Here is a 20,863-nt window from a genome sequence, read left to right as displayed (position 1 = left end):
TTAACAGGTGCCTGATATTTACATAATACAGTTTGTTCACCCTAAAATAACATTCACAGATAGTATGATTTGTTCATTATCCTGTATACACATTATATGCAGGCACTTGCCCCTAGTGGGCTCACAATCTAACTTTTTGTACCTGGGACAAAGGAGGGTTAAGTGACATGCCCAAGGTCACAAGGAACTGTGGCCAGGCTCAGAGCCCACTGCACTAACAATCACGCTACTCCTCCAAATGTAATTTGCCTGGAGTTACAACTGAAAAAAGGCACGAGTTAAACCACCCTGATCCGACAAGGCAGGATGGTATAACAAGTTTTTAAAATAAACAAACATGTGTAACTAAATTTCATAGTTTGCAACTCCTCCCCTCCTCCCCCAAGCTGTAAACCCTTTGCAGATTACAAAAGGAACAGCAAGCTACTGTTTTCATGAAAAAAGTCTTTATTTTCTGGACAAAATTCTGTGGTTCACTGCTCTATTGTCGGGGGGCCCCCATCCATGTGATCATGACCTGTAAGCCACTCTTCTTTTTTTCTTTCTTTATTTATCAATTTTACATTTTAACAAAATCAAACATTTTGTACAGAAAGATTATATGAATACAACGCCTTAGGAAGACTAATAAAAGAAAATTCCTTTTCAATAACTTCACTCTGTTCACACATTCTCAAAGTCCTCAAATTGATCCAAGAATCTACGAGTGAATTCAAAGAATAATCTTTAAACGAAATAAGAAAAAAGGTATCTGATGATTCAAGGAGCTTATATTTCTACTTTTAGCTAGCCGTAGTAAGGTACCAAGATAATAAATATGTGTTTTCTGAACCGGCTCAACTTACAACTTTCCCGACACTGAAACGCCTAGAAAAGGAAGGAACGACAACACGCCACTCTTAAACAGGCTCAGACAACTGGTTTAAGGCTGCCTTTCTCCTTCCAGCCAGATTTTGAAAATAGCAATTAAGCTAATGACACCGCCCTAGCACGTTACAGAGATTGCCTAACATGTAAACTACATGACAATAACATATAGCAAGGAAACAAATTCCCAACACCAAGCAACAAAATATTTAACTGAATCCCAAACTGCCAGACCAAAACTGTATGGGGCATAGGCGTTGGAACGGGGGGGGGGAGGCCACAGGTGTCATGGCCTCCTCCAAAACTGGTGGTCGCTGGTCATTGTCCCCCCCCACCCCTCCATTTCCCGATGTATTTTAAATCTTAGGGACAGCTGCTACGCAACGTCAATGAGTAGGTCTGTCCTGGAACCCTTCATTCTACTTCCAGGGGGCAGGCCTGCTCATTGATGCTGTACGATGGCTGCCCCGAAGATTTAAAGTACAACGCCGGGAGGAAGTAGGGTGGAGTTCCTGCTCCTCCTCCTCCCCCCTCAAGCCAAACAACATTCAGCTGTCTATGGTATGGGGGGCACTGTTCAGTTGTTTAAATGCTGGCCAATCCCTCCTAAATTAGAACCTAGTTATTCAGAAGTGATCCCTGTCTGGCTACCAGCACCGAAAAGAGATTAGCCATCTAGTGACCAACAACTTCCAGCTCCACCCTGACTCCATCCTGGACCACCTGGCACTAACCAAATGCAGCCACTGTGGGCAACAGAATTTTCAGTGACACTATTATCCAGTTTCATCCCACTGAATATCCTGTCAGGACCTGGTCAGTGTTAGTGGAGTCTCTCCTCCTTTATTAACGAACACTGACCACCGCCTGAGAGAGAGAGAGAGAGAGAGCAAATTTGTGTGCATGTTTTTTCTAATATTCTGGAAATAACTCTCCTTCCCCCCCCCTTTATTTTTATACTAAGCCACAGTAGAGGAATCTACCACAGCCCGGACTCTAAATGCTTTGATGCTGCACCTAACATCATAGAACTCTATGGGTCGGAGCATTTTGTGTTCCGAGCCATAGTAGATATACGACTACTGCGGCTCAGTATATTAAAAAAAAGCGGGGGGGGGGGGGGGGGGGGGGAGGTTGTTAGCTTTAATAAAAATTCCTTATGGCAAAAATTGTCATGTGGCTGTCCAATGTGTTACATTTAGACCAGGGATCTCAAAGTCCCTCCTTGAAGGCCGCAATCCAGTCGGGTTTTCAGGATTTCCCCAATGAATATGCATTGAAAGCAGCGCATGCACAAAGATCTCATGCATATTCATTAGAGAAATCCTGAAAACCCGACTGGGTTGCGGCCCTCACGGAGGGACTTTGACATCCCTGGTCTAGAGGAAAGGTGTGCATCAATGGCCTTTAAGTATGGCTTTCAAAATTTCTACTATGAATATGCACGAGATCTATTTGCATACAGTGGAAGAACATGCAAATTAATCTCATGCATATTCATTGCGGAAATCCTGAAAACCCGACTGGGTTGCGGCCCTCGAGGAGGGACTTTGAGACCCCTGGTTTAGAGAGTTAATTGTCCTGATGATAAAGTGACATTTCGATCTTTTACAGGAGTCGTCACTCGCGACCGCTGCTCCTCCAGACACAATGGCTCATTAATGCAGTCAAAGGTGAACTCCTGGAGTCTACCGGAGGAATCAGGCGTTAAGACATAGAAAAGCGGATGAAGTTCATAGTTTGCAGCTATACTGCTATGCTTCTATTGATTTAATAAAGGCATTTTCTCATACAGTGTGTTGGAGATCCTTCCCCTATTGAATGATTAGCAGGGGGCTTAAAACTCAATACTACGCACGTTGGGTGGGATTGGAAAATGTGAGCATGTTACAAGACATTATATTGTAACGTATTGGCTGACTATGGAGTTTTGAGTTAAATACAAACTACTGCTGATGGTTTATTTGAGTTTTAAGCAAATGGCGCCTAGGTATGTATACGATTGCCTGGCACGAGACAATTAAGATCTTTCACGCAGGTAAGTTTGATTGTTCCATCTTCAAAAAGCCTTCAATTATGAGAATACAAGGAAAAACGTGTTCTCTTGCGTAGGACCTATGGAGTAGAACAAATTACCTGTGTATTTACGGCAGTTGAAAGATTTGCAGGAATTTAAACAAATGTTTTTTTTTTAAAAAAAAAAACCATCTATTTTATGCTATGAGATATGGTACTTAGCGCGATGTAATGATTGAAATAGTGGATAGGAAGGCATTTGGTGAGAAGTTTGATCGATATAGGCAAGTTGTTTTGTTAATTGTTGTAAATGTACATTTAATTGTTTTATTATGTAATGATAATAAACTAAACCAAACTAAATATATTTATTCTAAGATAACGCATGTTAACCTCACACACGAAGAACACGGTTATTTGATAGGACACCACAAGGCAAAAAATGTAAACAAAGGAATGATTATTGAATCACTAGGGATCAAAATTTAGCCAGGACCTCTAAGGAATGCAAATTTTTAAAAAAGTGATTTTATGGCAGTGTGCCAGAAACCATTTTGAGCCTGTGGCGCACTAAACACAGGGTCGTGACTAGAGGGCATCCGGAAATACGTGGATGTCGATGCGATGATATCATGTGCGTGTGTGATGTCATCACGTCAACATTCGCATGCATGGATGCCCTCCACCCCTGGCCCTGAGCCTCCAATTTACCGCTGGTGGAGGGGGTGGGGCTGCTGGAGAAGGAGATGCACCAATGAAGAGAGGTGCCGGTGTCAGCTGACTACTTACAGGACGTGCCTCTCGCAGGGAGAGGTACATCCAGTAGGCAGTCGGCTGATGCAGGCACCTCTCCTCTTCAATGGCGTCTTGCAGCACACGTGGAATCTGCCGTGGCACAAAATTTGCAAAACTCTGTTTTATGGTAAAGACTCTACCAACTCTACCCCTATGAGATTTGGGGCAGTAACATAGCTACAAGATGCACAGATATAGCATGGGAAAAATACTACCGGTATCCATAATATGGCAAAAAAAAAGGAACAAGAATTAAAAGTGGGACATGCCCTGTAAAATACACTCATAACACTGGACTTGTGAAGAAGCGAATCACATGTGTACTTTTTCCAGGGACCCCTAAATCTGAGACCATGGCCTGCAGTCTTTGATGGAATGGGACATTTCATCACAGCTACACTGAAACGGCCGTGCTGAATCATCCCATTCCACATGTCCAGAGGCCCAGCTGGCACTTGGTCCCACCCTGGAAGAAGTAACGATAGCTGGGCAGTGACAGAAGTCTAGCGGCCCAAAGCCAAGAGAATGCAGCACCTGAGGCTGCACAAAGCCCCAATCACTGGGAATCCCATCTCATTGGCGGGTGGGGTCGGCAGTATAGACCCGCCTCTAAAGCCCACTTTGTCTAAGTCCCTCTGTTACCTGTACAAATATGTTATCAGCACTACTTAACGATCTTTGTTCCATGGTAACTTATCCCAATCCCAGCAGAGTGCAATATTAATACATACTGGGATAAATATTCAGCCTGCAATGGTGAGCATTTCTTAACCACCACCAGTTTTATATTCCAAGCTATGCCATGCCCTGCCACTGGCATTACCTATCTAGGGTTTGTTCAGCCAGCTATCTCTTATGTGGTTAAATGGCAAAACCGGATAATAGAATGAGTTTTAGGTGGTCTGATTTGATCTCTTAACTTAGGTGGTTAAATTCTTCCTGTATAAGATCATATTACTCCAATACTGAAGAGTTTGCATTGCCTACCAACTCCATCGCAGACTGAATACAAAACAATTGACAATTGTTCATCAGGTAATTTATGGGGGAGACATCTTTGTACCCGAGACAGCTTTTGAAACAATATATACCTTCCAGAAATTTGCGATCACAATCCACAATGAGGTTGTCAATTGATGCCAGGGTTTAAGACTCTCTACAGAGAGAAGTTGTCATTGAAAATGCATTTGAAAACATATCTATTCTTTAATTGACAGATCCCAATCAGATTAGTGCAGTAGTGAGAGGTTGTTTTCAGAGTTTACGACTCATCATCACTGATCATTTCAAAGTTAAGATTATTGCAACTCGCTTTATAAATGAGTTGCTCTTAAAGAAATCCGTCGACTACAACTAATTCAAAACACCGCAATTAAAATGATAACAAATAGGAAAAAATTCAATCATGTGACTCCTCTTTTTAAAGAAGCTCATTGGCTTCCAATTGTTCACAGAACCTCCAATAAAATAGCACTATTAACATTCAACATATTAACAACTAAAGCTCCATCATTCCTAGAAAGGTACATTATTCCATATATTCCTACTAGAAGTTTGAGATCAGAGGACAAAAACCTTCTAGTAATTCCATCGCTTAGTATAATAAATACAAGACAAGATACAATCTTTGCGGTTACAATGTCCAGAATATGGAACTCCTTACCATCATTTATTAAGAAAGAAAAATCACTAAGTGAATTTAAAGGATTGTTAAAATACTGGTTGTACAAGGATGCTTTTGAGACCTAATCATCAGAGTTAGAGAGCTGCACGGGAACGGGGACGACGGGCATCCCGCGGGTTCCCCCTTCGGGTCAGGGGATCCCGTGGGGACGCCCCTAGGGTCGCGGGGATCCCATGGGGACGCCCCCTAGGGTCGCGGGGATTCCGTGGGGACGCCCCCTAGGGTCGCGGGGCTGCATGTACTCAGTCGCGCGGCTCTTCTTCTCCCTACCTTCTCTGCTTGCAGCACAGAGCCAAACGGAAGTCTTCCCGACATCAGCGCTGACGTCGGAGGGGAGGGAGGGCTTAAACAAAGCTTAAACAAAGCCCTCCCTCTCGCTGACGTCGGGAAGACTTCCGTTCGGCTCTGTGCTGCAGGCAGGGCAGGTAAGGAGAAGGAGAGTAGCCTCGCGGTTCGAGTGGCTACCAAGGGAGGGGGGCGGTCCGCCCCGCCCCGGGTGCAGCACAGCCGGCCAGGTCCCCTTACTTTTGTGGCACTTCCCCGACCGACCGATAACAGCCCGGGTCCGACAATCCTCCCTGCCCTGTAGCCGCGAATCTAAATTACCTTCTTACAACAGCTGGGGACGGGTGGGGATGGAGAGATTCCTCATGGGGACGGGTGGGACTTTGGCGGGGATGGGTGGGGACGGGTGGGATTTCTGTCCCCGCGCAACTCTCTAATCAGAGTCTCTTTTGATCTCCTTCTCTGCATAAACTCACATGTCGTCTGTCTTAGGCTCCGAGAAATTTAATTAAACAAAAAGTTCTTAATTTTCTTTTCAATTTTTATCAATACTTTTAAATTTTTTTTACCCTCCTTTTTTACTTTCCTTTCGTATGTCCTTTACAATGCTTATTGTAGTTCTCCCTACTTCGCTTAAATATCAGTTCGTAATGTTCGTGTGTTTGTTGTAGCTAATAAATTGTAAATCGCTTTGAATTCATGATATTGCGATACATCAAAATTTTAATAAAACTTGAAACTGAAGAGAAATGTATTTTACAGTTCATATAGGGTGAACTTTTTATTAGCGTTATGCTAGTTTTAGTTATTATATTTGGAAGAATAGGATAAAAGATATATGCTATAATGCTATAATATGTTCGAGTATGTTAAGTGTATTATGTATGTCTTTATCGTAACCCGCTTAAGTGTTAAGTGGGGAAAAAATTTTAAAAATAAATTTTTCAAAACAAAATTTTGGGGTAGGTGCCTAACACGGTGGTCGCAAAGTAGGCATCTATGCCAAGGCGCCTACCCACACCTACCCAAAAAAAGGCCACAGAATGAGTTAGGTAGGTGCCTACCTTAGGTGCCAATATTTAGGTCAAGAAAACCCTGGCCTAAATTGCAGATACCTAGCAAAGCCTAACTCAATTTAGGCACTGCTAGGCACAATTCTATAAATGGTGCCTAACGTTAAATGGAAAAAAAAGAAGAACCAAACCTCACTACACAACTAGTCAAAACAAACAACCAAGTGGGAAAAAATATAAACTGTTTAACACCTACAACAATAATATTTCTATACAAAAATTAGTCTACAATGTGCCGACTATTGATTTTTTCAATGCAAAATTTCAACCGAATAAGAGGGAAAAAGACCTCAGATAGCTCGTGTTATTACACATGCCTATTATATTATATTATTATATCAATCATCGGTCACAGAAAAAAAAAACCTTAATATTAACTTTAAATGGAAAATAGAAGAACAGCTTAACTCAGTGGCGTAGCGAGGGTGAGAGGCGCCCTTCTCCCCATGTCTCCACCCCCGCTCCTTCCCTGATCCCCCCCCTGCCACGCACGATCCCCCTTCCCTTCCCCCGTACCTCTAATTGTTCACCGCTATGAGTAACAATTTCAATGTGCTCCTTGCAACCTTGGCAGTTCTCTCTCCGACATCGCTTCCTATGCACGGCCCCTGGAAGTGACGTCAGCGGGAGAGCTGACACAGTCGCGAGGAACACGTTTAAGTTGAAGGAGGGCACACGCAGGGCGAGGGGAGGAGTGGGCAGAGAGGAAGAGGGGCGTCGGCACCCCCACCAACATGGCGGCTAGGGCAGACCACCCCCCCACCTTCCTTACTACGCCACTGGCTTGATTTAACTGAAGGGTCCTGACCCCGATAGGACCCATTTTACACAGTGTCGGGTCAAAAGCATGCCGGGACAAAGGCGCGTGCAGACAACTGAGCGCAACGTGGAGGCGTGCGCCGAAGTAAATGACTGTTTTAAAGGGCTCCGACGGGGGCATGGGGGGGAACCCCCCCACTTTACTTTATACAGATCGCTAACATACATAACACAAATCTATCTGGATTTCTTACTTGTGGCTTTTATGTTTTCTTTTGCAGATGTATTCAGGCTTGGATGTGTGTTGGATATTCCTGTCCATCTCATTCATGGGGCTTTCCTTCCAATTCTTCTCCCTGTGCTTTCGTCTCTCAACCTGGTCACAACACAGAGAAGCCACCGTGTTTAGCCACTCTTCAGCTCTCTTTAATATTGCATCATGATGACAGCTCATGTTAGGGTTTAAAAATCTAATTGCGCCAGTAAGGGGGGAGCAGGGGGGCACCCATCTTCCTCTCCGGCCCCCGTGCGTCTCTTCCCTCGTACCTCTTTGATTTTCTTGGCACAAGCAGTATCACGAACTCGCTGCCCAAGTTGGTGTCGACTCTCTTGGAGGTCACTTCTGGGTCCCGTGCCTTGAATGACATCAGAGGGAAAGCAGACACGATGCGGGCAGCAAGCTTGTGATGCTGCTTGCGCCTGGAAAATTAAAGAGGTATGGGGGGAAAGGGGGGGGAGTGCGTGTGCAGCGGGGAGGGGAGGAGCACCACTCACCCTTGCTACACCACTGACTGCACCACCAAATCACCCCCCCCAAAAAAAAAAAAACAAACAAACCAGAGAAGTATCCCCATGACAATCACAGTAGGGCTAAAGAGATGCTTCCACTTGTGGGTCTTTATTTATCAGCATATATAGCAGTAAAAATGACTCAACACAGGCAGTGTTTCGGCACCTAAATGGGTGCATTCCTCAGGGGTCAGACACACCTCATTGTAACACATGACTGGCTGATCTCTCAAAACTCTATTCCGACAAGAGTTAAGTGTTGTGTCATTGCATGCAAACAGAGCTTCTCTGCTATATGTGCTGATGAATATATGCCCCAATTAGAAGCATCTCTTTATCCCTACTTCTATTGACTAAGGCTCTGTATACAAAATGAGCACCTGCCATGTGTCAATCACTGACAAGCGATGCTTCCAGAATTGAGGTTCCCAAGGACCTTAGGCACTGGCACCCAGGGTCCTTCCTGAATCACAGCCAGTGGCGAATAGCGATGCCGAAGTCCAACACTGCCTCTAATCACACCCACTTCTGGGCTTTGGCATCACAATATGCCACCAGGTACCTAGGTGCTTGTCCTGGAGGCCGTGTAGTGGCAGCCATGTTTTCTAATGAGGGTTTTAATGGTGAAACCAATTATCGCACCCTCTCTTACTCTATCCACTAACAAATTGTACCTATACGCTTATAACTTTCCTTAAGCTAAACTACTGTACTTCCCCCTTCTCTCTCTCTGCTTACTCTCCCTGTATTTAATTCTCTCCAAAAACTATAAATCCAATCACTAAACCTGTTGTACCACTTATATGTCTAGTTACTCCCCACTGTGTATGTTCAATTGTAAACCGTTCTGAGCTATTGGGAGGACGGGATAAAAATCTAAATAAATAAATAAAATAAATCCAATTAAGCCAATTTAGGCAGCAGTAGTGCAGGTACCTTTCGGCAGCTTTTGTAGAATCTGGCCCTAAGGGCTTTAAAGTCTCCCAGTTTAATGTTAATACTGGTCTCTGCTGCACTTTGGCAATTCAGCCTAGTTTATCCCTTTTTTAGAGTTAGTAACATAGTAGATGACGGCAGATAAAGACCCGAATGGTCCATCCAGTCTGCCCAACCTGATTCAATTTAAATTTTTTTTATTTTTTCTTCTTAGGTATTTCTGGGCAAGAATCCAAAGCTTTACCCAAGCTGTGCTTGGGTTCCAACTGCCGAAATCTCTGTTAAGACTTACCCCAGCCCATCTACACCCTCCCAGCCATTGAAGCCCTCCCCAGCCCATCCTCCACCAAATGGCCATATACAGACACAGACCGTGCAAGTCTGCCCAGAACTGACCTTAGTTCAATATTTAATATTATTTTCCGATTCTAGATCCTCTGTGTTCATCCCACGCTTTTTTGAACTCAGTCACAGTTTTACTCTCCACCACCTCTCTCGGGAGCGCATTCCAGGCATCCACCACCCTCTCCGTAAAGTAGAATTTCCTAACATTGCCTTTGAATCGACCACCCCTCAACCTCAAATTATGTCCTCTGGTTTTACCATTTTCCTTAACAGCGGAAGCTGGAATGGCCCGCTTTCTTAATGGTAACATCATCCAGCCCTTCAAACCCTTAAACAAATCCCCAAAGAAGACACGTAAACGTGCGTGGTGAAACCTGGCCGCAGCCCTGTTTATTGCAAATTAACATACTTAAATAACATTTAAATAATATAAATAACAGTACAATCAACTTTTAAATAACCGTTTATCTATTAAAACCTTCACAATGGTATCACCATTGTGACCCAGATCCCGAGCTACTGACACAGATGTAAATGGCCCCCGACCCTGCCATCCAAGCAAGGGTCCGAGGGGTGGCATGTCCCCACATGCCCCATTGTCCAAGGTCATCCGACCACCAGGCACGGCTCCCAACCGGCCCACCGCTCATCCCCATGATGAGACCAGCCGCCAGTAGCTCGGGATACCGCCTACCAATGCAAACTCACACCCCAGGTACTAATGGGCGGGAGGGCGGGAAAGTTGTCTCGGAGGACCGGAAACCGTTAAGGTCCTCCGAGACCCTCCTTAAATAATCCCTCCACCCCCCCGCCCCCCCCACGGCCGCGACACTGACTTATCAGAGGCCAGTCCCTCGGCGGGACGGCCTCTGCCCGCCCAATTTCAATTCCTACCTAACCCCCCCCTTTTTCCCCGAAACCTACTCGGCGGACGGCCCCCGCGGGCCTTCCAGCTCCGCGTTAGAGCCGTCCGTCGAGTCTAGCTCTCGGACTTTTTATTCTGGTTAATTTGCAAAGCTGTGGTTAAGTTCTAAACAAGCTAGCCACCACACTACTCATTGCATTAATTGGGGAATTTCACTAACAACGCAAGTTTTCTGCATTAAAATCTTACTCATCTTGGGAACCAACCTCTTAGGGACTTTTCTAGGCAACAATCTCCCTGCTATGTTTGGAACATACATATTGTTGAAAAATTAGAGTGAATTCATCTTTCCCTTGTAGGCACCTGAAGAAGAAAGATGGGTGAGCCAGACTGAAAGCATCGACAATAATGACCGAGGCAGATTCAGACCTGCAGACCCTGTTGCTGTCATATGACAATCATTATCACGTTAAAAAAAAACCCCAAAACTATCAGTGAATTTTTTTAACTATTATGTAGGCAACAGCTTATTAAAATAAAAAGTTGCAACTTGCCATATATATTGAACAGTGATAAAACATTGATCAGTTATATCTCACCTTCACTTGGATGCAACAAGCAGCAGGGGAGAGAATTCAGTTTGGCATTAAGTAGACAATTTTAAACATGAGAGCATTTGGTCCTGAAATCTGCCAAGATTTCCAGTGGAATCTGTCCTGGGAGGTGTTTTAAGAGCAGAATAGATAAGTCTTATGTGGTGTACAGAGAGAGTAGATCTAGAACAAGGATGTGAAAGTCCCTCCTCGAGGGCCGCAATCCAGTCGAGTTTTCAGGATTTCCCCAATGAATATGCATGAGATCTATTAGCATACAATGAAAGCAGTGCATGCAAATAGATCTCAGGCGTATTCATTGAGGAAATCCTGAAAATCCGACTGGATTCTGGCCCTTGAGGAGGGACTTTGACACCCCTGATCTAGACTAAAGGCAGGAGACAAATGAACTAGGAATATGCAAGCAATTAAAATTAATTTGCATTGTTATTTCATATCATTATGAATTTATGATGTATCTTTTTTTGGTTGTTTTCTTATGTATCTAGCTTTGGTTTTTTGGTTTTGTTTGTTTGTTTTTGGAACTAAAGCACAATCTCAAAAGGCAATGCTATACAAAGGGTAATTCCTCTTGCTTAATTATAGATTTTCTTTGCTTGTAGTGCATTGCGAGTCAGAAAAACCCTGTAACCTGCTAGCTAGACCAGATTAATGCTACCAGATGGTCAATGTCAATCTCCATCTCCGACTGTGTGACTTGGGGTGAATCAGTGAACCTTTTCTTGAATAAGCCTAGATTATAAGTTTATGTGATCAAGGAACTGTAGGTACTGCCCTGTACAAGGAAATCAATTGTTTTGTGAGCCATGATTGATTTTAAAGTTTATTACATACTTGTGCGAAGAGCATTCTTCCTACTGTACTTTATGCATGCAAAGAAACTAATAAAAGACTACGGTAAAAATAAAAATATTTATATCCTACATTACTTCACATACCAAAAATGTAGAAACATCAATTTTGCATTGCCATGGTTAAGATCTTCATAGGATCGACAGACAAACATGAGCGGCTTGGTAGCTCTGTGATAGAGCTGTGTGCAGTTGCGCAAATAAAAATAGGTTTGATGCCCAGCCCAGATATTCTGCTCCCAGGGCTGGCTGGAACTGCTATATCCCTGAAGAGATGGATCCAGTTACTGTATTCATCAGTGGCGTGCAGTCAGGGCCTTCAAGGGATTCAGTGAAGGCCCCCGATTGTGGATTGCAGGATCCTGGAAGCTCTCTCCACCTTCTCTCTGTTGCAGGCTGCCAGTGGCTCTTTCTCCTTTCTTCCGGTGGTTTTTTCATCCTTCCCTCTGGCTGCCGGCAGCTTTTTCTCCTTCATCTACAGGCTGCAGCTCTTGCCGTTTAAATGTAATGATTTTCTCCCTCCCGCTGAACTGGGCTTCAGGCTTACAGTGGCTCCTCTCTCTTACAACTTCAGAGCGCTAGGTCATTAAGGGATTCTGTAAAGATGTTGAATCCCTTGATGACTCAAGGCTGACCAATCCTAGGTCAGCACAGGGTTTGGACTCCTCCTCCTTAGCATGGAGCACAGTACTGTCAATGGATTCAGCGCCTTGTCAGAATGCCCTAAGGCATTTTGTTTTAATCTGATCTCTAGAATAAGCTCTGTTATTGTCTTCTGTAACCTATTTTTTGTCATGACTAGTCTGTTTTCTAAACTACTTACATGAAAAACTTACACCAACAGATTTTAAGTCAAAATTAAAGACATTTCTCTTCCTTGATGCTTTTGAAACCTAACTGTCCTTTTAAGGACGACCTAGGACCTAGAAGGATTCTTAATACCTGCTCCTCTCCCTATTGTTTTTTTCCTTTACACTTCTCCCTCGGTATTCACGGGGGATAGGGGCAGAGCCAGACCGTGAATAGGGAAAAATCGTGAATATCTTCTCGTCTGGCTCTGACCCAACCCCGCCTCCCTACCGACATCCTGACCTTACCTGGTGGTCTAGCAGGCTTTCGGGGCAGGAGCGATCTTCCTACGCTCCTGCCCCATGCAGATCGCCAATAGGAAATGACTGCCGTGAGTTCCCGTAGTCTTTCGAGACTAAGACGGTAGCTCACGGCAGCCATTTCCTATTGGCGAGCTACACGGGGCAGGAGCGTAGGAAGATTGCTCCTGCTCCGAAAGCCTGCTAGACCACCAGGTAAAGCTGGGATGCCGGGGGGGGGGGGGAAGGCAAAATTATGAGGTTTATTTTTCCCCCTACCCCCAAAAAATCACGATTATGTGAAATCGCAAGTGCCAAAACCGCTAATGGGGAGGGGGAAGCGTATATGTTTTCTTTTTCTTTATATATTGTAGTTCCAGCCCTTATTTCCCTTTTGGCTCTGTTTGTAAATTTTTTTTGTTTTATTTGTTTGTTTTAGTCTTTTAATGTTAGTATTTTCATTAGTGCTGTGGTGTGTTTTTAAACTGTATTTTAGTTAATAGATGGTTTTAACATTTTTGTACATCGCCTAGAAGATTTGATTAAGCAGTATAAGAATTTTTAAATAAACTTTAAACTTGATTGTGAACATCTACTTGTAACCCATTCTGAGCTTCTGGGAGAACGGGATAGAAATAGAAATAAATAATTAAATAAATTGGTTTGGCTGGCAGAACCTCTGAGCCAGTCTAACCAATCAAATTAAAACAAGACCAAAAAAAGCCTTTAGGTGATTCTCTCCTGGGACTGAATCCTCTAAGGGGAGGATTTGCTTATATACAGAGTGTGCCATTGGTTTGCGCCTGTGAAGCTTCTGGATTCCTCTTCCTACTGTTAGGTGCTGCTAATCTCAGCCGTTCCCTTATGAATAAATCAGGGTTGAAAATATCAAGCAAAAAGAAGCCAGAAAAAGCTATAAATACCACACAAAATTGGCTTCAATGAAAACATCTAAGCAGCGCTATGATTGAATACCACGAACTGTAGAATTTCACCATATTCAAAGTTTTAGAAGATTTGGCATCGGGTCTCCTGAAGCAGAGATCGAAACGGGGCCACCTTGGGACCCCTCAAGTTGCACTCAAAGCTAATTGAACATAGTGGTGGCAGTTCTTTGCTAAGAGAGAGAAGATATGATCGCCTACATGTTGAAGTATTTTAAGAACCTTAGAGTCTTAAAGTGTGACCATTGACCTCTGAAGTTGCAATGACTGGAAGGTGAACTCTTTTTTTTAGGGCGGTTTAGCAGCCTTCCCTTCAGTTTCATATCACTGAGCTTTCTTATATAGTCACTTGGATCACACTTTATAGGCTAGTTTTCATTGAAGGCAGTTTTGTGTGGGATTTAATCTCAGCTGTTCAGCAGCCCACCCAGGTATCTTATTTACTCCCCCCCTCCTCCTTTTATCAAATGCACTAAAGGTTTTTATTGCAAGCCATAGAGTCTTGCCCCTCTTTTTCTCTCCACCTCAATTCCATGGAGCATAATAAAGCTCAAGGGCAACTCAACCTCTTCCCTCCCATCTCCTCACCTTCGCGGTTGCTTTTCCAAATCCCAGTTTCCATTTTCAGCGGAGCCTCGGCGCAGCTGCCGCGTTCAGGAGTGGCGCGCAACTACTCGGCTCGAAACTTCCTCCCTGAGAGAATCCGCCCAGGCGGAAACAGGAAGTTGCGTCAGAGGAGACGCTTTGGCTCCGCTGAAAATGGAAACTGGGATTTAGAAAGACGACCGCGAAGGGGGAGGAGATTGGGGGGATGTGCCATGAAGGGGAACCAGATGCCCGGATCCCGAGTCCACCTTGAGCTGTAGTGTGCAGGAGAAAGACTAAAGAAGAGAAGATGGGTGGAATATGTAGACAGGGCTAGAAGAATGGCCTTGGAGGTGAGGGAGGGAAGGATAAATAGATCGTAAGCTCTTCCGGGCAGGTACCGTCTGTTGAATGTTAAATGTACAGAACTGCTTATGCATTTCAGCGATAAGGAAATAAAGTTGTGGCAGACGGGACTGAAAGGGTGATGAGCTGCAGCAGAGGACGGGAAAGGGGCAGGAGCGAGGCGGGGTGTGGGTGGGACAAATATAGTAACCCTAATCTCCCCCCCCCTCCCTGAACACAGAGACCAAAGCAGAGCTGTGTCCTTTGTGCAACAGGAGGTTGAACCTCAGCAGGCTTTCGTTGTTCCAGCAGCAGCTCGTAAGTTGAAATCGGCCGAGATCTTCCTGAGACGGAGATCTGGGCAGGAAAAGGAGAGGTCGGGGGAGCAACTCCAACTCCCGGACAGGCAATGCAAGAGCCGGCCCTGAGCTTCTCCTCGGTCCTTTCTGCTCTGCCTTCGGACTGCACGTGTGCAACCCCCCCCTCCCCCCCCCCAAAAAAAAAAAAAAGTACGTGGGGTCTGGGAGATTTAAAGGCATCTGCGGGGATTCAGTGCTCGGCGGCGGGAAAGACTTGTCGCCCCCCCTCCCAGTCGCTTTCAATTTTGTAATGGCGCCGCTTGAGGTTTTCTTTCTGGTAACGCAGTTACATTGGGCCTGATGGTATTTTCTTGCCACCCCCTAACGTCTGGGTGAGCAGAACTCCGATGTTCCAGCTATGCCAGTCTATCCCCCTTGTCCCCATCCTTAACCCCCTCCAGTCTCTTCCCCCCCCACCCCACCCCCACTGTAAGTCGGTCTCTCTCATGCAGGGGCGGTGGGTCTGCCCTGGGCGCCATGTTGGTGGGAGCGTGGCCTCTATTGAAAGTTGGTCGCGGTGGTCAACAACGTGCTTTTCGTGACCCCTGTCGACTCTCCCGTTGATGTCACTTCCAGGTGCCACATACTGGAAATGACATCAGAAGGAGAGGTCGCGAGGAGCATGTCGTTGACTGCCATGAGCAACAACTTCAGCTAGATCGGGGGTCTCAAAGTCCCTCCTCGAGGGCCGCAGTCCAGTCGGGTTTTCAGGATTTCCCCAACGAATATGCATTGAAAGCAGTGCATGCGCATAGATCTCGTGCATATTCATTAGGGAAATCCTGAAAACCCGACTGGATTGCGGCCCTCGAGGACCGACATTGGACACCCCTGGATTAGAACCTTAAGCCAGCTAATGGGAGTAGAGCAGGGATCTTAAAGTCCCTCCTTGAGGGCCACAATCCAGTCGGGTTTTCAGGATTTCCCCAACAAATATGCATTGAAAGCAGTGCATGCGCATAGATCTCATGCATATTCATTAGGGAAATCCTGAAAACCCGACTGGACTGCAGCCCTCGAGGACCGACATTGGACACCCCTGGATTAGAACCTTAAGCCAGCTAATGGGAGTAGAGCAGGGATCTTAAAGTCCCTCCTTGAGGGCCACAATCCAGTCGGGTTTTCAGGATTTCCCCAATGAATATGCATTGAAAGCAGTGCATGCACATAGATCTCATGCAGATTCATTGGGGAAATCCTGAAAACCCGACTGGATTGCAGCCCTCAAGGAGGGACTTTGAGACCCCTGAACTAGACGTATAAGGAAAGAGAGAGGCGTATGCGGCAGACAGGATCGGGGAAGGGGCGGGATACTACTGCCCCTGGCGCTTCTCACCCTCACTGTGCCACTGCTCTCATTAATATTCATGGTGCAGATCCTGGAAATGAGAAGCAGTGCTGGTCTTCCAGCTTAGCCTGCCCTGGCCACTGATGAACACTGCATTTACCAAGCTTTAATGCGGGATTGCCAGTGTCCCTAGCTGACTAAGGATCCCTTTAGGGCAGTGGTTCCCAACCCTGTCCTGGAGGAACACCAGGCCAATTGGGTTTTCAGGCTAGCCCTAATGAATATGCATGAAGCAGATTTGCATGCCTGTCACTTCCATCATATGCAAATCTCTCTCATGCATATTCATTAGGGCTAGCCTGAAAACCCGATTGGCCTGGTGTTCAAGTTTCAAGTCAAGTTTCAAGTTTATTTATTCTTAATGAATCGCCTATTTTAAATCACTAAGCGATTTACAAAGCCTTAATACATACAGATTGAAACCTAAACACATGCAGATTAAATGTTATTGATAATATAAATTAAAATTTACTTAAATATTAAACATACTTAATTACAAACGTATATTAAAATGTTAGTTAGGGTATCGAGACATACTTGAATTGTGAGGATAAATAGGGAAGAAATTACAATAATTGGATAGGAAAGGAAGAGTAATAATAAAGGAAAAAACAAATAGGAAGGGGAAATAAATTTATAAATGAATAAAAAAGCATAACAAACTATTAAACATCATATGCATCTTTAAAAAGAAACGTTTTTAGTGTTTTTTAAAAAATGGATAAATCTTTTAATTCCCTAATGTGTTGCGGTAAGAGATTCCAAGACTGAGGGGCAATAACAGAGAACATGTCGTTACGTCTAGTTCCTCCAGGACAGGGTTGGGAATCACTGCTCTAGGGTTATCAGACATCTGCGACAACCCAGACATGCCCTCTTTTTAAGGACTGTCCAGAGGTATTTTCCAAAACCCGGCAGTTTGTCCGGGTTTTGGAAGGCCCCGAGCTTGGGGCTGCATCTGGAATTCCTCCGAGCATGCACAGAGGCAATGACATCATATGCATGCTCGGCGACCCTCCAGACGCGGGGGAGGAGAAGAGACGAAATTTGTGTGGGGCTGGGGGTTGAACGTGTCCTTTTTTCTTGCAGGATAACTTATCACTTTACAATATTTTTAATTAGAATTTCTTGAAACATAATACATACAAAATATATGTGTGTGTGAAAAGCTCAGACCCAACAACCAAACTCTCGTGATAAAACAGGAGCAGGGTTGTTAATGAGACCATCACAGCTGATCGCCATCTCATACCAACACACTTTAACTTATCAGCCTGTCCTTATCTGCAGTGGTGGAGTCCCACAACCGCTCCGGTCTTAAAGCCCCCATTTCATGTGCGCAGTTTGTATAAAACAAATACTGTATATAGATTGCTTGTTCTAAGATGTGTAAACGGAGTGTTTAGCTGCTCCCAGAGGAATTGACTGCAACTTGTGCTACCTCCTGCTGCCGCCTTCAGTTCTGTAAAGAAAGCTAACTTCATCTTAGCCACCACGTGCTGTAGAGCAGGGATGTCCAATCTGCGGCCTGGTGACGTATTTTGTGCTGCCCCGGTCGAGGGCGATGCAGTGTTTTCCTCTGTTGCCCCTGGGTGTTTACCGTCTTATCAGCTCCCTCCTCCGTCTTGCTGCAGCGTTTGCGCGGCCCCAGAAACATTTTTTTTTTCGGCCAATGCGGCCCAGGGAAGCCTAAAGGTTGGACACCCCTGCTGTAGAGAGAGTCTGTCTCCCCAATCTGTTCCTACACTTTAGGTTTGCTGGCTTCCTTCCTGGAGTCTGATAGTAGGAATTCAGCTCGCGAGAGAAGCTGAAGTACATATTACATCTGCTAGGGAATATGCAAACATTTCTGGCTTCCCCTAAGTATAGTATTTGCCAGTGGAGTGTATGGACTCTGTGAGGAAGTACCACTGTAAGATCTACAAACTGTAATTGTCCATGCTTGTTTTAAATTGATATTAAAAAAAGACCTGTTCAAAGAACACAGAGACCAGGCTTAAACGTAGAAACATAGAGTATGACGGCAGAAGAGGGCCGGCGGCCCAACAAGTCTGCCCACTCGAGACCCCTCCCTCCCTGGATTACCCATCTTTTATGCATAACGCTGTAGCACCCCCACCTGTTTGTCCCATCGATTTTTGAAGTCGAGTACGCTACTAGCCTCGACCACCTGGTGTGGAAGTTTATTCCATTTATCAATCACCCGCTCGGTGAAGAATTACTTCCTGGTGTCACCATGAAATCTTCCCCCCCTTAAGTTTTAGTGGATGCCCCCTTGTTGCAGTGGGACCCTTAAGAAAAAATATATCTTCCTCCACTTCAATGCGACCCGTGATGTATTCGAATGTCTCTATCATGTTCCCCCTTTCTCTGCGCTCCTCGAGAGAATATAAGCGCAATCTGGTCAGACGTTCTTCATATGGGATGTCCTTAAGTCCTGAGACCATCCTAGTGGCCATTCCCTGGATCGACTCCATTCTCTTCACATCCTTTTGATAACGTGGCCTCCAAAACTGGCTACGAGACTGTACGTACTTGTATGGCAAGACCTTGCTCGCTTCGAACAGTCACCGCTACTACACTGCGGGTGAATTGGGCATGATGCTTTTATTACGTTCAGCCACGCTCAGCATGAAACGTGCATATGTTGGGCGCACTTGGACTGCGGGCGCGTGTATTGCATTTAGTCGCAATCAGTGATGCAATGCGTGTGTATTTGATATGATGCACATTTATGTGCTCGTACTGCTTTGTTTATCGCAGGGGTGTCCAATGTCGGTCCTCGAGGGCCGCAATCCAGTCGGGTTTTCAGGATTTCCCCAATGAATATGCATGAGATCTATTTGCATGCACTGCTTTCAATGCATATTCATTGGGGAAATCCTGAAAACCCGACTGGATTGCGGCCCTCGAGGACCGACATTGGACACCCCTGGTTTATCGAGTTAAAATTTAAGAAAATGTTTTGCTCGTCTTGCAAAAGACTCATAAACCACGCTATTTGCTATCCAAGGTTTGACTGTACGTGAATGTAATGTTTGCATTTAGAGAGCTAAATGTTCAGACGTACTGTTTTAGACGCAACTGTATGCGACTTTTGAATGCTGAAGCACCTGCCCTTTGTTCTTTGTACAGTTCTAAATATTGCTAAATAGTAAATAATTTATCATTTGAGAGTATCTGGGATTCTTGCCAGACAGGAAGAAAAATATATATATATCACATGCTGAGTCAGCAACTTGTGGTGAGGCTAGATCTCGGGCACTAGTAGAAAGTTTCAGAAGAAAGTTGTTACTCAATTATAATGCAACACGTTTGGGATCCAATGTGAAAATCTCAGGCCGCTAGTGTAGTGTAGGCTAAGCGGGTCTTTCTTCTGCTCCCCAGAGTCTGGTTGACAAGCTTCTGGACTAAGCTGTGTTGCTTCTGACAGCACAGAGCCTATAGGAATGGCTTGGTGGAACACACACAGAGACTTCAAGAACTCCATCAACACAGATATCAACCCTGATCTTGCCAGCGAAAGGAAATCCCCCCCTTTTGATGTGGAGAAATTGACCAATATATTGGATGGAGGCATTGAGAATACACGTGTCAGGAGAAGAGTTGGTGAGTCTGAGAGAGAAGTGGGGGAGGCAATATCAGGTACTGCATGGTTCTTAGTATGTAGATGAGAGGTTATTTGCTATTCAGGAAACTAAACTTTGCTGGAATTTGCTTTTGTTTGGGGTTTGTTTGTTTATATAGAAAAAAAAATAGCTTTAATAGTTGTCTGACATTAAAGTCTTAGCAGCTTCAAATTTACAAATCAATATAAGAAAGCTTCTTCCAGCTGCAGCTGAACTAAGCATGGATATTCAATGCTGGGGCGTGAACGCCTCCCGACATTGAATATCCAGGTATGATCGCTGATCCGGAAGTTAGCGAAGCACTAGCCAATAGTCAAAATGGTACCCGGTTATCATGGCATCTAAAGTTAGGACAACTGTGTTTCTGCTGTAATTTTTTGTGGTTACTAAGCTGGTTGGCAGATGGACAATTGCTGCAAAGTTGCCAGTTAGCAGTTATATTCAACAGCACAAGAAACATGATGGCAGATAAAGGCCGAATGGTCCATCCAGTTTGCTCATCCATAACATCTGCTATCTCCTCCTCTCCCTAAGACAGGGGTGCCCAAAAGATCGATCGCGATCAACCAGTAGATTGTGAAGGCCACGCAAGTCGATCGCAGAGCCCATCCCGGGCTCCGTGATAGACTCGGGTTCTCTTCGTGTTCTACCTGCTTCCCGACGCCGTAAAGAGGACGCTGAAGCGC

General features: G+C 44.8%; 2 protein-coding genes across 20 annotated transcripts in view; one reads left to right on the top strand and one right to left on the bottom strand.

Annotated features, from left to right (window-relative positions):
- LOC117351126 overlaps positions 1–14,638 on the bottom strand; it is a 690,625-nt gene extending 675,987 nt beyond the window's left edge. For 16 of the 17 annotated variants that reach the window (XR_004537333.1, XR_004537332.1, XR_004537331.1 and 13 more), the window contains exons 1-2: positions 14,500–14,638; positions 7,734–7,855 (exon numbers count right to left, since the gene is read on the bottom strand). Coding sequence is in view for 7 of the 17 variants with exons in the window: in XM_033925968.1 (XP_033781859.1) it covers positions 7,734–7,806 (73 nt within the window). In the remaining 10 variants the exon portion in view is untranslated. The remainder of the gene's footprint in view (positions 1–7,733; positions 7,856–14,499) is intronic. The other variant, XM_033925961.1, reaches the window with a different exon arrangement.
- A 78-nt stretch (positions 14,639–14,716) lies between these two features.
- Positions 14,717–20,863, top strand: part of ACOX2 (acyl-CoA oxidase 2) — a 50,063-nt gene continuing 43,916 nt past the window's right edge. Inside the window, exons 1-2 of one of the 3 annotated variants that reach the window (XM_033926416.1) lie at positions 14,717–14,849; positions 19,936–20,157. In XM_033926416.1, the coding sequence (XP_033782307.1) occupies positions 19,998–20,157 (160 nt within the window). In that variant the 5' untranslated portion in view covers positions 14,717–14,849; positions 19,936–19,997. Of the gene's footprint in view, positions 14,850–14,918; positions 15,160–15,405; positions 15,533–19,935; positions 20,158–20,863 lie in introns of those variants that run through there. The other 2 variants (XM_033926415.1, XM_033926417.1) reach the window with 2 other exon arrangements.

The sequence above is a fragment of the Geotrypetes seraphini genome, chromosome 17, assembly GCF_902459505.1.
Source record: "Geotrypetes seraphini chromosome 17, aGeoSer1.1, whole genome shotgun sequence".
Classification (NCBI taxonomy): Eukaryota; Metazoa; Chordata; class Amphibia; order Gymnophiona; family Dermophiidae; genus Geotrypetes; species Geotrypetes seraphini.
Note: the sequence above shows the minus strand (reverse complement) of the source record. Positions and strands in the feature narration are given on the sequence as shown.